This window comes from Rhodnius prolixus, unplaced genomic scaffold (genome assembly GCF_049639745.1).
Source record: "Rhodnius prolixus isolate KJV_2025 unplaced genomic scaffold, Rpr scaffold_7, whole genome shotgun sequence".
NCBI lineage: Eukaryota > Metazoa > Arthropoda > Insecta > Hemiptera > Reduviidae > Rhodnius > Rhodnius prolixus.
The window spans coordinates 5,428,343-5,442,118 of record NW_027411582.1 but is presented as its reverse complement, the minus strand read 5'-3'; the positions used below and the strand labels follow the sequence as shown (position 1 = coordinate 5,442,118).

At 30.5% G+C, this 13,776-nt stretch overlaps 2 protein-coding genes across 6 annotated transcripts in view; one reads left to right on the top strand and one right to left on the bottom strand.

Annotated features, from left to right (window-relative positions):
* Positions 1–16: 16 nt before the first annotated feature.
* Rala (Ras-like protein A) lies at positions 17–12,919 on the top strand. 3 transcript variants are annotated; one of them, XM_074112991.1, is made up of 6 exons: positions 17–153; positions 633–748; positions 2,850–2,971; positions 6,780–6,866; positions 8,419–8,593; positions 9,306–12,919. In XM_074112991.1, exons 2-6 carry the CDS (start codon positions 644–646, stop codon positions 9,420–9,422), a joined length of 606 nt encoding a protein of 201 aa, XP_073969092.1. In that variant the 5' UTR covers positions 17–153; positions 633–643; the 3' UTR covers positions 9,423–12,919. The 3 variants fall into 3 exon arrangements, with proteins under 3 accessions (XP_073969092.1, XP_073969093.1, XP_073969094.1); XM_074112992.1 differs by having other exon boundaries at positions 20–153; positions 614–748; XM_074112993.1 differs by lacking the exon at positions 17–153 and adding an exon at positions 254–541.
* A 218-nt stretch (positions 12,920–13,137) lies between these two features.
* Wdr24 (WD repeat domain 24) overlaps positions 13,138–13,776 on the bottom strand; it is a 40,105-nt gene continuing 39,466 nt past the window's right edge. For all 3 annotated transcript variants that reach the window (XM_074112925.1, XM_074112924.1, XM_074112923.1), the window contains one exon: positions 13,138–13,237. The gene's annotated coding sequence lies outside the window, so the exon portion shown is untranslated. The remainder of the gene's footprint in view (positions 13,238–13,776) is intronic.

Sequence of the window (13,776 nt, the reverse complement as noted above, 5' to 3'; positions counted from 1 at the left end):
ACAGTGTTCCTTTTGTAGTCGCATAACCATTGGAAGTGAGAGTGTGCGTGATGTGATGAAGTAGTAGTATAAATAATTTGCGGGCCGTGTAGCTAACTTTAGTTGTGATCATTAACTCATACTAGGAGTGTAAAATTTTTTATTTTAAAAAAAGTACGTATCTAAGTGGTTGAGTATTCATAGTTTTATCAAATGTTTTTTAAGTGATCACATGCAGTCCAAATTTTTTGTACCTGTGTGAGTACCGCTTAGGTCATTGCCTCTGATGGCAACGCCTTTGGCTACTTTAAATTCGGTTTTAACAGCTTATTCACTTTGAAAAATACGTATATATTTTTTCTTAAACCCTACCATACGGGTATTTAAAATCTTTCTTGTGCAATAATAGAAATCAATATTCTTGTAACCCGTCTTCCCTGCTGAGAGATTTGTTTATTACTAAAAGGAATAACCTTAATCAAAGAGTGTGGGATTGTGGTGACCTCCCCTTATTTTAATTATCGTCGAAGACAAAAACAACGCGAAGGCTTGGAAGTTCCCAGTATTGTTATTTCTATTAAGCAGTTTAAGACTTACTTTTTCTTCTCTCTCTTAGTTTTATTTTTATTTTCAGTTATATCCTGTTTTTTTAGTTTATATCAAGATGTCGAAGAAGCCAACTCCTCAGCCTGCCTTGCATAAGGTTATCATGGTAGGAAGTGGAGGTGTTGGAAAATCAGCTTTAACTTTACAGTTTATGTATGACGAAGTAAGTTGAAACCAGTTTACAGAAGTATTCCCTGCTTAATTAAATTTACTTCTCAGTGCAAGTGCTTTGTTTTCTTCATCTTTTCTTGCCTTTAAAAAATAAATTACCTAGTTTAAAAAAACGCTAAATAAAATTTAGGGGAGTTAGAAAAGTTCTAGTTTACACAGTTAATGATACAAGTGAAGCATGTATTTATAAATAGTTCAGTTGTTATGTGAGTCAACGATAACCTTGTTTTTAATTTCTTATCATTTTCTCTTTTTCCTTTATAAAAGGTAAAAGACCAGCTTTGTGTGTTTTAAAGTCTTTTCTTTAAACTTTTTAAATAATTTATAAAATTACTTTTTAATAATTAAAAAATTAAAGAACAAGTATGTAATTGAATATTTTATCTAACATACATGATCACGTTGACTCATAAGTAGGCGTTATTTATAACGCTAGTAATTGGGCGGTTCAAGGAATCGGTTTAATCATCAGGAATGTATTATTCATTCCTTTAGTTTATAAACTCTTGTAACAGTTATGTTTTTAAAACTTTTGAAGATAAAATTCTTTTTTTAATTATTTTTTTCATAAAATTTAGGATTTGATTCAGGTATAAAATATATACCTATTAAGATAAAACAAATTGTAGATGTGTAACTTTTTACTAAGAACACGTCCAAATAAATATGTATTCACTAAAAACTTTATTTTATTAATTAAATAATTATTAATCTTTAGTCTCTACATTGTGTTTCTGTAGATATTATATTCCTTTTTAACAGAACTGTCGTGAGCATTTTTAGAAAACTATAAACATTATTTGAAGGTGAATTAGTACTGAAAAAACGCTACATATCTGTACAAGCTACGCGTGTTCTATGTGTAATCGAAAAGGAAATTGTCCATTAATCGTCCTGCCTGACTTTGGTTTCAGAAATTAAGAAATGAAGTGTAATGTTGCATGAAATTATACCTTAACTGCTACAAGAATAATGGATCTGGAAGTGGTTTAATAAATGCCAAATCAATGAGCCCTAAAGATCTTTGTAACTCCATAAAGTAGTATTTGTGTTCGATGAATGAAAGTGTAATTAGTCTAAATGAGAGTGAGTGTGTGTACGACATTGAGCTAGGTGTTGCCCAATGGCGCAATGGCCCTAAGTTTATTTTGTGAGTGTTGAAATGTCAATGTAAAATGTTGGTGCTGACTGAGACTACAAGGTCCCTGAAGTACCTGCAGAGTTGCCCGTGTGGGTTCTCAATTGCGCACTTCAATCATCCCTAAGTATATTTTGTAACAGTTAGAAGCGACAGTATTAAGTTTAGTTAGGACGCATTGATTTGGCTTGTATTAAACCACTTCCAAATTCTTTGTTCTAGTAGCTGCTGAGGTGTAATTTCATGTAGCACTATTCTTCATCACTTTTAATTTCTGAAACCAAAACCGGGCAGGACGATGACTATGGAATGACAAAGTATTTTGATATCTTGGAAATCCGTTGTTGTAGCACTCTGCTTTAAATGATTAGTATTATCCAGCTACGGCAATTACAAAAAGTTTTTGTTCAAGCAAGATAATACTCGGCTACATATCTCTTGCCCGAATAAAGAAAAATGTTGATTACCTTGATGAATAAACTCTTTTACGAACAGCTTTTAGTCTGGTCTTATCGCCAACCGACTGGCATTTGTTTCGTACGGAGCACACTTCATTTACTGAGAGAGGAAATTTATTAACTTCAACGAAGTTAAAACGGGGTGATGTGGACGAAGAATACTGCAATCTACAGTTAGCTTCAACCTTATGTATCAAAGGGCTTTGTATTAAAATTCATAAAGATAGTAATACAATTTTTTTTAAAGTTAGAAACGGTCCATTTTTTGTTTATTCAACATCCCATTACTTTATATATTGAACTTTCTATTCGTATAACTTTCTTTTTATTTCGTTTGATTTAACTACAAGGCTAAATAAACCATTAGAAATAATGAAGAAACAGACCGTAGTAGTCTTCAAAAGTTGCCAGTTGTTTATTTCTAATATTTTCATGGTTAATTTAAGCTCTATATTTAATTTTTAACGTGAAGAAATTAATTAATAATATCTGTTTAGTTTGTTGAAGATTATGAACCAACAAAAGCTGATTCTTATCGGAAAAAAGTTGTGTTAGATGGTGAAGAAGTTCAAATAGATATATTAGATACAGCTGGCCAAGAAGACTATGCAGCTATTAGGTAATAAGAATTTTGTTTTTAATGTTTACAAAATTGATTTTTTATGCTCTTGCTCACTATTTTTTTTCTCCTAATATTTTGTAAGATACTTTTGAAACGCATAGATGAAGCTGAGTTCTCACAATTTTTGGATTTTTTTAAAATATAGTGTACTAGATCATTAAACATAAGAAATTAAAGAAACGGTTTCATTTAATGATCATTTATAAGAAGAATTCCACTTTTGTAAAAAAAAGGAAATCGTACTCCGAAACAAAATCACTTAACAATTACCCAATACCTAAATTTTTCATATACACTGGGCCAAAAAAGTCTGTGAACACTAACCTAAATTTTATTACTTTTATTATTATCTTATTAGAAACTTCTTTTATTTTCAAATGAAATATACTATTCGATAGAGAGAAACCAGAGTTTTTCATTTTATATTCAATCTTTTATTTTTGTTCAGCAGGAATATCACAATTAAATGTTTAACAAAACAACACCCCAAACGAATGCAAAAAAAGTCTGTGAACAGCTGTATAAATATGTAAAAACATTAAGATAACAAACAGAAAAACGATTGAATAAAGTTTGAAAGTTCTCTATTGTATTGTAGAAACCACTACAGTCAGTTCTGTGAATAAATAATCTAATTAGTACATATTTAACCACTAATATGGAAGTTCCCAGACCAATTCGAGAACTTATTGTGACGTTGTGAAATGAAAGAAAAAGTATTCGAGAAATAGGGAAGATAGTTCAAAAAAACCCTTTAACGGTGCATAATATAATTAAAAAGTACGGAAATGTGATTAGTAGGCCACGCAGTGGACGGCCACCAAAACTTAATTCCTTTCATAAACTGCAAATTCTGAAGTCTGTTCGAGAAGAACCCAGGACAAGCGCTCAAAAAATCAGTCAAGAATTATCAAGTGGTTATGTGTAAGCGTAACACCACAGACAATTAGAAATAAATTACATGAATACGATTATTGCGGTCGAGTCCCGAGGAAAAAACCTTTAATCAATAAAATAAATAGTAACCGCCGATTGGATTTCGCGAAAGAATATGTTTCTAAGCTTTCTAGTTTCTGGGAAACCGTAATCTTTTCAGATGAGTCGAAATTCAATGTATGTGGGTCTGATTGACGACAAAAAAGTGTGGCGAAAAAGAAATGAAGCTATGAAAATGAAAAATATGAAGCCTACTTTTAAGCATGGGGGAGGCAACATTCTGGTGTGGGGTGCATGAGTGCTAAAGGAGTGGGCAAGTTAGATCTAATTAATGGTATGATGGACCAATATGTGTATGTGGATATATTAAGACGCAATTTAAAAGAAAATTCAAAAAAATTAGGGTTGGAGGGAACGTTTGTCTTCCAACAAGACAATGACCCGAAACATACCGCACTAAAAACTCGGGAATGGCTTTTAAATAATACACTCTGGCGCCTAAACACCCCTCCACAATTGCCAGACCTTAACCCAATAGAACATTTGTGGGATGAAATCAGCCGCGAAATAAATAAACGAGGAATAAGAAACCGTGAACAACTAAAAAACGCTATTTTAGAAGAGTGGGATAAAATTCCAACATTGACGACCACAAAATTATTAGGATCGATGAAAGCTCGCTTGTTGGAAGTGATTAGGAACATAGGAGGTCCTACAAGTTTTTAAAATTTATAATTCACGTACAATGTGTAAGAATGATTTATTTCTGCAAAGTGTTCACAGACTTTTTTTGCATTCGTTTGGGGTGTTGTTTTGTTAAACATTTAATTGTGATATTCCTGTTGAACAAAAATAAAAGATTGAATATAAAATGAAAAATTCTGGTTTCTCTCTATCGAATAGTATATTTCATTTGAAAATAAAAGAAGTTTCTAATAAGATAATAATAAAAGTAATAAAATTTAGGTTAGTGTTCACAGACTTTTTTGGCCCAGTGTATAGGTAATATTCTATTACCTTGGTAAAAAAAAAAACAAAAAAACTATCAAACTAACCAGTAATCTCATTCCAGACAAGAGAAAAAAAACTGAAGTTTGCCTTATCATCATCATATTTCCTAGTTTCTTCAAGAAATAGGGGCCTAATCTCCACATTTTTGCGATAATGCGTTTTGTATTGCATCAGAACTTAACTTAGCCAAAATGATTAACTCTAAAATTGAGGGGAAAATAATTTATTTTATTTTTAGAGGATTTTATAGACTAAGAAACAAAAATAAAGCATTCTACTAACCTTTTTTTGTTTGTTTGATGAGTGCATCAAGCTATGGAGCTGCAAATGTACAGTTTATCATTCTTTGTTTTATTTAAATATTGTTTGCTTTGGAGACATCTTATTTGAAAAATAACTAGTCAGTTTATCCTAGGAAGGAATAAGCTTTGAAGTTGACTGTATGGTGAAAAGCCAATGTCAGGAAAAAAACCAAAAAAAAACTAGTCAGTTTCTTTCGGGAGAAAATTTTTAAATATTTACCTTAATCTTTATTTTATAAAATGAATTAAAAAGGGAAGGTTACGTCTGTTCTTTAATATTACCAGCTTAAGACCAGATCTGTCACAGCCTCGTTTATGAATGGTAATTCTTAACTTTCATAACAAAATTTCCAGACTGTTTAAATTTCCCTTATACTAGGTAACTTAGATATTCTCAAGAATTCCTACTATATCGTCGTCTGGGAAGCTGCTTAAGAAGAGAAAACCTGTAATTTATCTTTCACACCACTCTCTTATTTCTCTTGCTGAAGTAATTATAAGTTAATTTAAACATTTTTCTCTTACTTAGAGTTTTGATGAACCTATAGATGGCCTTTATGAATAAATAATGTTCTATATCTCCAATATATTAAGTTAGGCTTAAGTGAATGTGACTGGTTATGAAATACTTCCAACTGCCACCATTAACTCCATTAGTGAAGTGTGTTTTCAGGTTTAGAGTAAAACCTTGTCTCCCAGTAGCAAACCTCTTATTTTAGTTTTTCTGGAAAAATGTTACAAATAAAAGTTTAATTTGAGAATAAGGTAATTAACACACTCACATTTAACAAACATCCCTGGGGCCTTATCGCGAATGTTCCAAATAACTGTAATTTTATTCAGAAAAAAACTTCCGGACGAAAAATATGTGTCAAACTTTAATATGTGAAGCGACAAAAGTTCCAAAACAGAATTCCAAAATTGAAATTTCTGCATTTCTTCCGTTTTGAGGTGTTCATTCTTTTACACACTTAATAGAATGAACATCTAGGTCATGCGCTACAAGTACTGTACTTTTTTCATATTTGTGGGATTCAAAATCCAAATTCTGAAAATTTAACACATTAGCAATACTTCTCACTTACTAAGGGAAGGTGGAAATAACATGCTAAGTGTTGACCCTTACATTTTCTTTTCCTAGGAAATTCTTCCTAGCTCACTGTCTAGTGTGCGGTATTTTCTGTAACGAGAGAACATTGTCCGGATCCCGGCAGTGCGCTGAAAAAAACTTCGGGCGCCAATGGTCTCAGATGTTGACGCGCCTTAAATTAAAATAATAATCATGTTAAGTCATTTTCATTGTGAAATTGTAGAAGCAAATTTATACATATGTAAATGTTGCGACATTATAATTAAAAGCATGAATTAATATAATTATGTAATTATGTGTAATGTCTTAACAGTTAAGCTCATCAGTTATCATCATTCATTTTGGGTCATTTTTGCCTCTTATCTTAATTACAATGATTCTGTTTTAAGGGCCATTAAAAATTTTTATAAACATAAATTTTATCGTATCTTTTTTAAAAGTAACCATAATGTTCTTAATTTTGCAGGGATAACTATTTCCGTAGTGGCGAAGGATTTCTATGCGTATTTTCGATAACAGAAGAAGAAAGCTTTCAAGCTACCCAGGAATTTAGGTATCTATTTAAATAAACCTAGGTTTAAAGTACTTACTTATTGGGTGTGTGTACATTTTGTTTTGTCCGTTATTGTGTTCTACATACAGGAAGTGTTGTCAGATTGGCAAGCCCCCGAAATAAAAGATTTTATTGTCACTGCTTGGATTTATTGTTATCTAAACCAACCTTCAATTTTTGTACATTATAATGATTTAATTTTGAGAGATTATTTTTTTAATATTTTTGCTTTGCCTCCATATTTTGTAAAGAGTAATTTATCCCAATTTCTTCTTAATCTTCCCCCCTCATAAGTGGAAAAATTGTATCATACCTACTTTATTGCATTGTATCTGATTTGAGTTTTATTTCGTCAAAATTGATCATATTTTAACAAAAATGGATCCATCGTAATTTTCTATTTCTAAGAAAACATCATCACCATTTTCAAGGGAATATTCTTGGAAGCAGCTCATTTGAATAATTATTACAAATTTCCTATTTAAAAAGACAGTGGTTCGCCACCTTAACTAACACACCGTGAGTATTTCAATATCCGTTCGAGCAGTCACGCCAAATCTACTATTTGCATTGCTCGATCATACATTTTTGCATTCTCGGTAGTTCACAATACATAAACTTTCTCTTTATCCGCATATAAGAATTGTTACGACAAATTGTCTATAATTTTTCAACTCACTGTGGTGATCACATTAATTCATGCTGTCATGAGTAGGTTTTGTAGAAAATATGAAGATAAGAATTTTTTCTTACAGATTAGATTAAAGTTTTTATTTTTAGGGGTACGACCGTGCACTGCGTCCTTTAAGTTCTTACTGGTGCCAGAGGAATTTCTACACTCTCCCAGATGTCTGATTTCAGAAAAAGAGTTTTTCTCCAGCAAATAGCATTCCAAGATGTCTAAATGTTCCTCGAATTATGGTATCGAGTCAGTTAGGAGGTGTACTGGAGTTGACTCTTATTTTCCCTCAAAAATCCCTAATCGCCGTCACACATTTTAGATCCAGCTTCTTCAGGTGCCTCTTAATCAAAAAAGACGGAAACTTGTAATATTCTAAGGATAGCTTTCCACAATCCAAAAGAGAACCAAGCTCTCCTGGAAAGTTCAAGGAGTCAGACGTTGTCTTACCAATTAGTCTGAATATCAGATTGAGGGGTCCAGCATAGCTTAATAATAGAAATAGTTTAAAGTTCAAATTTAAAATTTAGTTTCAGTATCATCTGGAAATCCGACAGACAATAAGGTTTTGGATAAGAGCTGCCAATCGAAGAACTAGTTTTTATTGGATAGATTTCTTACTTTTTTGAACAGTTCCAACTATTTTCTTTCAACCTTGGTGAACGCTTTGCATATGTGTAGAGATCTGTATTTTTGTATTCGCAAAATTTTTCGAATAAGAACTTTCTTAATGCAGTGCCGGGCGAGTGTTGACATAAAGCTTATTATTTGCTTGTTATAGTGGTTAAATTAAATAGAAGTGTTTGCGATTGATTTTTTATTATTATTAAATTATTGGTTTTGTTTTACTTGTGTGTTTCCGCTTTATTTTAGGGAGCAAATTTTACGTGTGAAAAATGATGAAAATATTCCATTTTTATTAGTTGGTAATAAAGGTGACCTTGATGAGAAACGGAAAGTAAGTTTAATGGAAGCACAAAGTCGTGCTCAACAATGGGGCGTACCTTATGTAGAAACTTCAGCAAAAACAAGAGAAAACGTTGATAAGGTTAGTATTGTTCTTTTTTGTTTTCTTAATTAGGTTTTGTTATGGATAGTACTCCATTGATAAGGGCAAGAGAAAGAAGTTATTTATTTACATATTTCTGTGATTAAAATAATTAAACAATATCCTGGAAAACGTTAACTGAGAAAGCGAATAGAAAGTCTGAAAATAAAACAGAATAAACAGCTCATGCACCTTATCTTCAAAATTTGTTCAATACCAGAAAGTTTTCCTGTTCGTATAATTTGGGCAAAGATCGCGTTTAGAAGCGATTGTAATTTCCAATTTTTGCTTTGTACTCACATGTAGAGTTATTACCTTCTCATATTAAGAGTACAATTTTTGAAATTTCTTTGGAAAAGCATATTTTGAGGTGCTCTGAATTAATGAAACATATTTTTAGCTCAAGATAATTGGTTGTGGTTCTCAAAAACTTAGTATTCAGCTTAGAGTTGCAATCGCTTCATTAGGATATGGATATCCGTCATCATTTGCGCGATTTTGTTGAAAATGACTTGAAGGATTTTCATACTTAATTTCATACCAAAAAAAATATTGGCCGTAGAGTTACTTATCTCCGTATCCTGGAATCTCTTAATTTATTGTAAGTTCGCCTCCACTGCATATAGGATTACAGGTTTCGCCAGTTTCACTACCACCACCTTTAAGACGTTAGCGCAGTTCTTTTTTATAGTATTGTTATTTATTGTTTTAGGTATTCTTTGATCTCATGAGAGAGATACGCAGCCGTAAAATGGAAGATAATAAAATGAGCAATGGCCGAGGAAAAGATAAAAGTAAAAGAAAGAAATTAAAGTGTACAATACTTTAGGAAAAAAAGTTTGGTTAAAGGGGGGAAAATCAATGAAAAGAAATTAGAAATGATTAGGCTACCGAGATTTATCGACTTTTAAGTATTGGGTCGGTTCATTAATTTTTACTAAAAGAAAAATCTAAAAAAAACAAAATGAGGGCTTCAAATTGACTTTCTACTTACAATTTTTGAGAAAATTCTTTTGAAAACAAAAAATAAACTCAGTCACAGTGGAATCTTATTAAGAAAAAGCTTTATTTTATTTTTTGCTTTTGTTTTCTCTCTATTTAAATTTTAATAGGTTAGTTGAAATTTATTATTTTTTAATTATTGCCCTCTTTCCTGATATAAACTATAACTATTTGTCTCATTTTTTAAACATTGCATAAATAGATCCCACTGTGATTGAATATATCAACATATTGTTATTTTTAATTTTATTGTATAAAATTATAAATATAAATATTTATACGTATAAGTAATTTTTAAGTCAAAATATGTACAAAGTAAACGAAAAATTAAAAAGGAAAAACAATTAAAATAAAAAATGTAATGCTTTACAAAGTGCTTGTATAGAAAAAACAAAAGTGTTCATGTGCAGCGCTAATGTTACTTGTATACACGAACGAAAATGAAAAGCAGGAGTCCAGCTATTTCTTGAATGTCGAACTAGCATTTTTTCCTCTTAACAATACATCAAACTACACTTTCGTTTGTACTAAAGGGATGTTTTTATCCCTTAGCTAGTTTACTGGAAGCGATCAACCGCGCCTATAAAAAAAAATTAGAATCCATAACCCCGATAAAATGTACCCTTAATGTACAGCTATTTAAGAATATACGTAAATCGTTTTGACGATTTGTCGCAGGTTGAAAATGGGCCTCTAACGAGGGATTCGCTATAGCATGGTTTTTTTTTGCGTTTTAATCAGTACAAAGTTTGGTTATCTAATTGTATAACCGTGTTTTTGAGAGTTAAGTGGAGTTGGTAACACCAGCTTTATCATAAAAAATGGATAATTTGTATTCGCAGTTAATTCTCAGCAAGCAAAGCTAACTTCCCTAATTTGTTTTTGCGTGCATTGAGTTTAAATAATCTTTCTTAATGATAATAGTAGGTAATCGGTTACCATTACTAACAGCGCTCGTTGTCTCTATACCTTAACATTTTTATTTTAAATGTAAAAGCATGTGTTTACTAAACGGTCGCTTAGTAATTTTGGGTTTTCGCAGCGGTCAACTAATTATGCGGTAAATTAAGCTCTGAAATTAGAACTCCAACTTAATCTTTACTTCGGCCAGAGCTAACAAAAACAAACTTACTTATTTTCTATTCAAATAGCTTTAAATCAAGTTTTTTTTAGAAGCCTGTGTTTTTGGCATCTCAGTATTAACTAACATAATAACTAGAATGTAAGCACACTAAAATAAAGTTAGTGGAATATATTTTTACTTACTTATTTTCTTTAATATTTTTAAAACAGTTTTTTTTAAAGTAGTGTTTAACTTTTAAGTTGGTAATAATTAACGAGATTCAAGAAATGGGGGCTCCGGTATACGTAAATAAAAATTGTAAAATTATTTAATTTTTTTAAAAAAAAACCTACATTATGCTGATTTAAAGATCATGTGTAAAAAGTGTTATTTCCCTTGTAGCACTGCCAAAAGAAAAAAAGAAGTGTATCACTATATACTATAAACTAAAATATGGACATGTAATCAAATGTTTTATGAAACTATTATAATTTATAAATATGTATAATAAAAATACATAAAATAATATTAACTTGCAAATGTGCCTGTTTTTATATTAATAATAATATTAAATTATACATATTATAAATAAAAACCATTATGTAAATTAGTAAAGGTAAGAAAATTGATCATTTTTAGAAAAGAGACTTAAAAACCGAAAGTTATGTATTATCAAATAAATACACATATGAAAATGAAAAATAAATAATGTTCTTAAAATTTGAGTAAGTTTTGATGGATTGAGAATGTTTTTTTTTTCTACTTAAAGGAATAAAATATGGAAATCTATTTAGATTACGTTAACTTTTTTTTTTAATTCAACATAATTTGATAGGATTCAGCTAAAGCTTCATTTTTGAACATTCTTGTTTGGAAAAGCTTGTAAAAAAAGAAAGACAATTCTTGGGATCGAGGGCTCTCTTAGCATAAAGTTCTTATAAACTATCTCTGGACGTAAGATTAAGTACTTAGCCTCTGTTTTCTTATGAGTGGTCTGGGGATACGATCCGTGTACAGTTCCAATGTAAAAAAAATAAAAATAAATATGATTAACAGTACGGTAAGGTTCTCGACTTAAATTTCTCTCCAGAAAGTCATACTAACATCAGTTATGTCTTCAAAGAACACTGGCGAATGTTAATTTCTAATACGGCTCTAGATTAAAGACACCAAAATTTATTAATTATAATCATAACCCACTTTCAAGAAGATGGTTGTCCTATTTTCTATGTACCAGTAGTCCCATCCTATGTAACGTTTTCTTTGGAATGCATTATGACCAGCTTTCAGCTTTCCTTCTTCCAAGACATAAGTTGAAGGAGTATGCAGTACATTCCAAAAAGATTTTTAAGTGCACATCCCTGCCACCCTTCTCCAGTAAAAATTCCACGAGTCATTACTCAAACATCCGACTAGCAGTTTTGTGTGAGCTTTTTTCATAAGCCTTCAATAAAAATCGAAGAATGTTCAAAAGAATTTCAAAATAACTTTTTAATAATTTTTAATAAAGATTAAATAATTTACTTTAATGGCACCAAAAGCTATTTTTTTTTTTTTAATGGGGAGGACTTCCCACAAAATGTTTCCTCAAAATAATTCAAACAAAAAAAAAAAAAAACATCACAGTATTCTTTACTGCATTTTTTTAGTTTTTCAATGTGGAATAATTATTGTATAGTTTTGTGTAATTGTTTTCATATTATGTATTTAATTTTCTTATTATAAGGTGCCAAAAATGTTCAAAAAAAAAAAAGAAGTTTTATTACTTTAACTTAGTTGTTTTTTAATTTTACTTTTGATTTGAAGAGCGCAAGAAAATTTTTCCGTTCATTCGTACTTTGATTTTGGTCTGTTCATATAAAGAATTAAAAAGAATAATTATTTATTCGGATAGGTATTAAACATATATATAAAAAAAAACTTTAACAGTACCTTCTTATTTTGTAGCTTTTTGCCTAAATGTGAAAGTATAATAGAGGGAGAAAATAGCATCATTTTTTATAAGAATGTATAAAAAATGAAGTAATTATATTATTATATTTGCTTTTTGCACATGGAAACAAAAACAATATAAAATTTTTGTTATGATTATAATATTATTAAAAACAAATATAGCTTAATATATGCGAAGAAAAAAAGTTAAATAAGAATTTTTTTTAAATAAATGTTATGGTCTGATATAGATATTGTACAAGGAATGTCTTTTTAATGAAAAACTAGTTATTAATAAATAAAAAAATAAATGAATAAAAAAGAGGAAATATTTGATATAACTTCGTCATCGTGTACATTTGTTTAATCATTTTGTACATTTTTCATAACCCTCCACAGTCGATTAACAAAATCCACTTCAATTGTATGAAGTGAAAACGAATGCTCATTGGAATGCGCTCATCCTCACTAATCAATTACAGTGAAACCCAGCTTCCAAATTTCGTAAATGTTTATGATGGAGAAATAAATTTCTAATTAAACTTACTTTTGCATCAAATGTTATGGAAAGGCCTCGTGCGGCTAAGATGTCCACAGGCTGGCCATATTTCAAGGTCAATAAGGGTGATCCATTTCTCAAGAAGCCACTTCAAATAAGAACATTTAAAGAAGAATTAATCAAGATATACACTAAGGACGGTAAAAAAGGAAAGCCCACTAAATAATAATTTAAAAAAATTAAATAGAAAATAATAAAATTGTTTGGAAGCCTCAGAAACGGTATTTCTAGAGAAGCTGCGGAGATATATCTCACGAATGAAACGAGGATCTAAAAAAAAGGCGATTTGTTTACTGCATTTCAAGTAAAAAAAAGTTTGGAAGAAGTTAGCTAGAGACTAGTAGTGCTATGTATCGCTGATTGTATCCAGCCCTCGGAAGAAACTACATTTCCAGTTCAGCTTGTCTAGACAGTTGCTAAATTTATTAAAATAAATGTTCTATAAGTGGCTAAAAAAAACTGAGCAAGAGCATGGTACCGCTGATAATAATCAGCGATAAAGAAATTTCATTTAATGATTTTTTAAATTAAAAAAAATCGGTACAAAACAAAAAATGTATTTAAAATTCCAGTAAAGTAGCACTTCCACTCAACCGATACTTCTTTGATTTGGGAATACGACTAAAA

Bases quoted from the DNA above. Each gene is read 5' to 3' on its own strand.
- Rala (XM_074112991.1), top strand. From the start codon at position 644: ATGTCGAAGAAGCCAACTCCTCAGCCTGCCTTGCATAAGGTTATCATG. The intron at 749-2,849 runs GTAAGTTGAAAC...ATATCTGTTTAG, and splicing joins TACAGTTTATGTATGACGAA to TTTGTTGAAGATTATGAACC. The intron at 6,867-8,418 runs GTATCTATTTAA...GCTTTATTTTAG, and splicing joins CAAGCTACCCAGGAATTTAG to GGAGCAAATTTTACGTGTGA.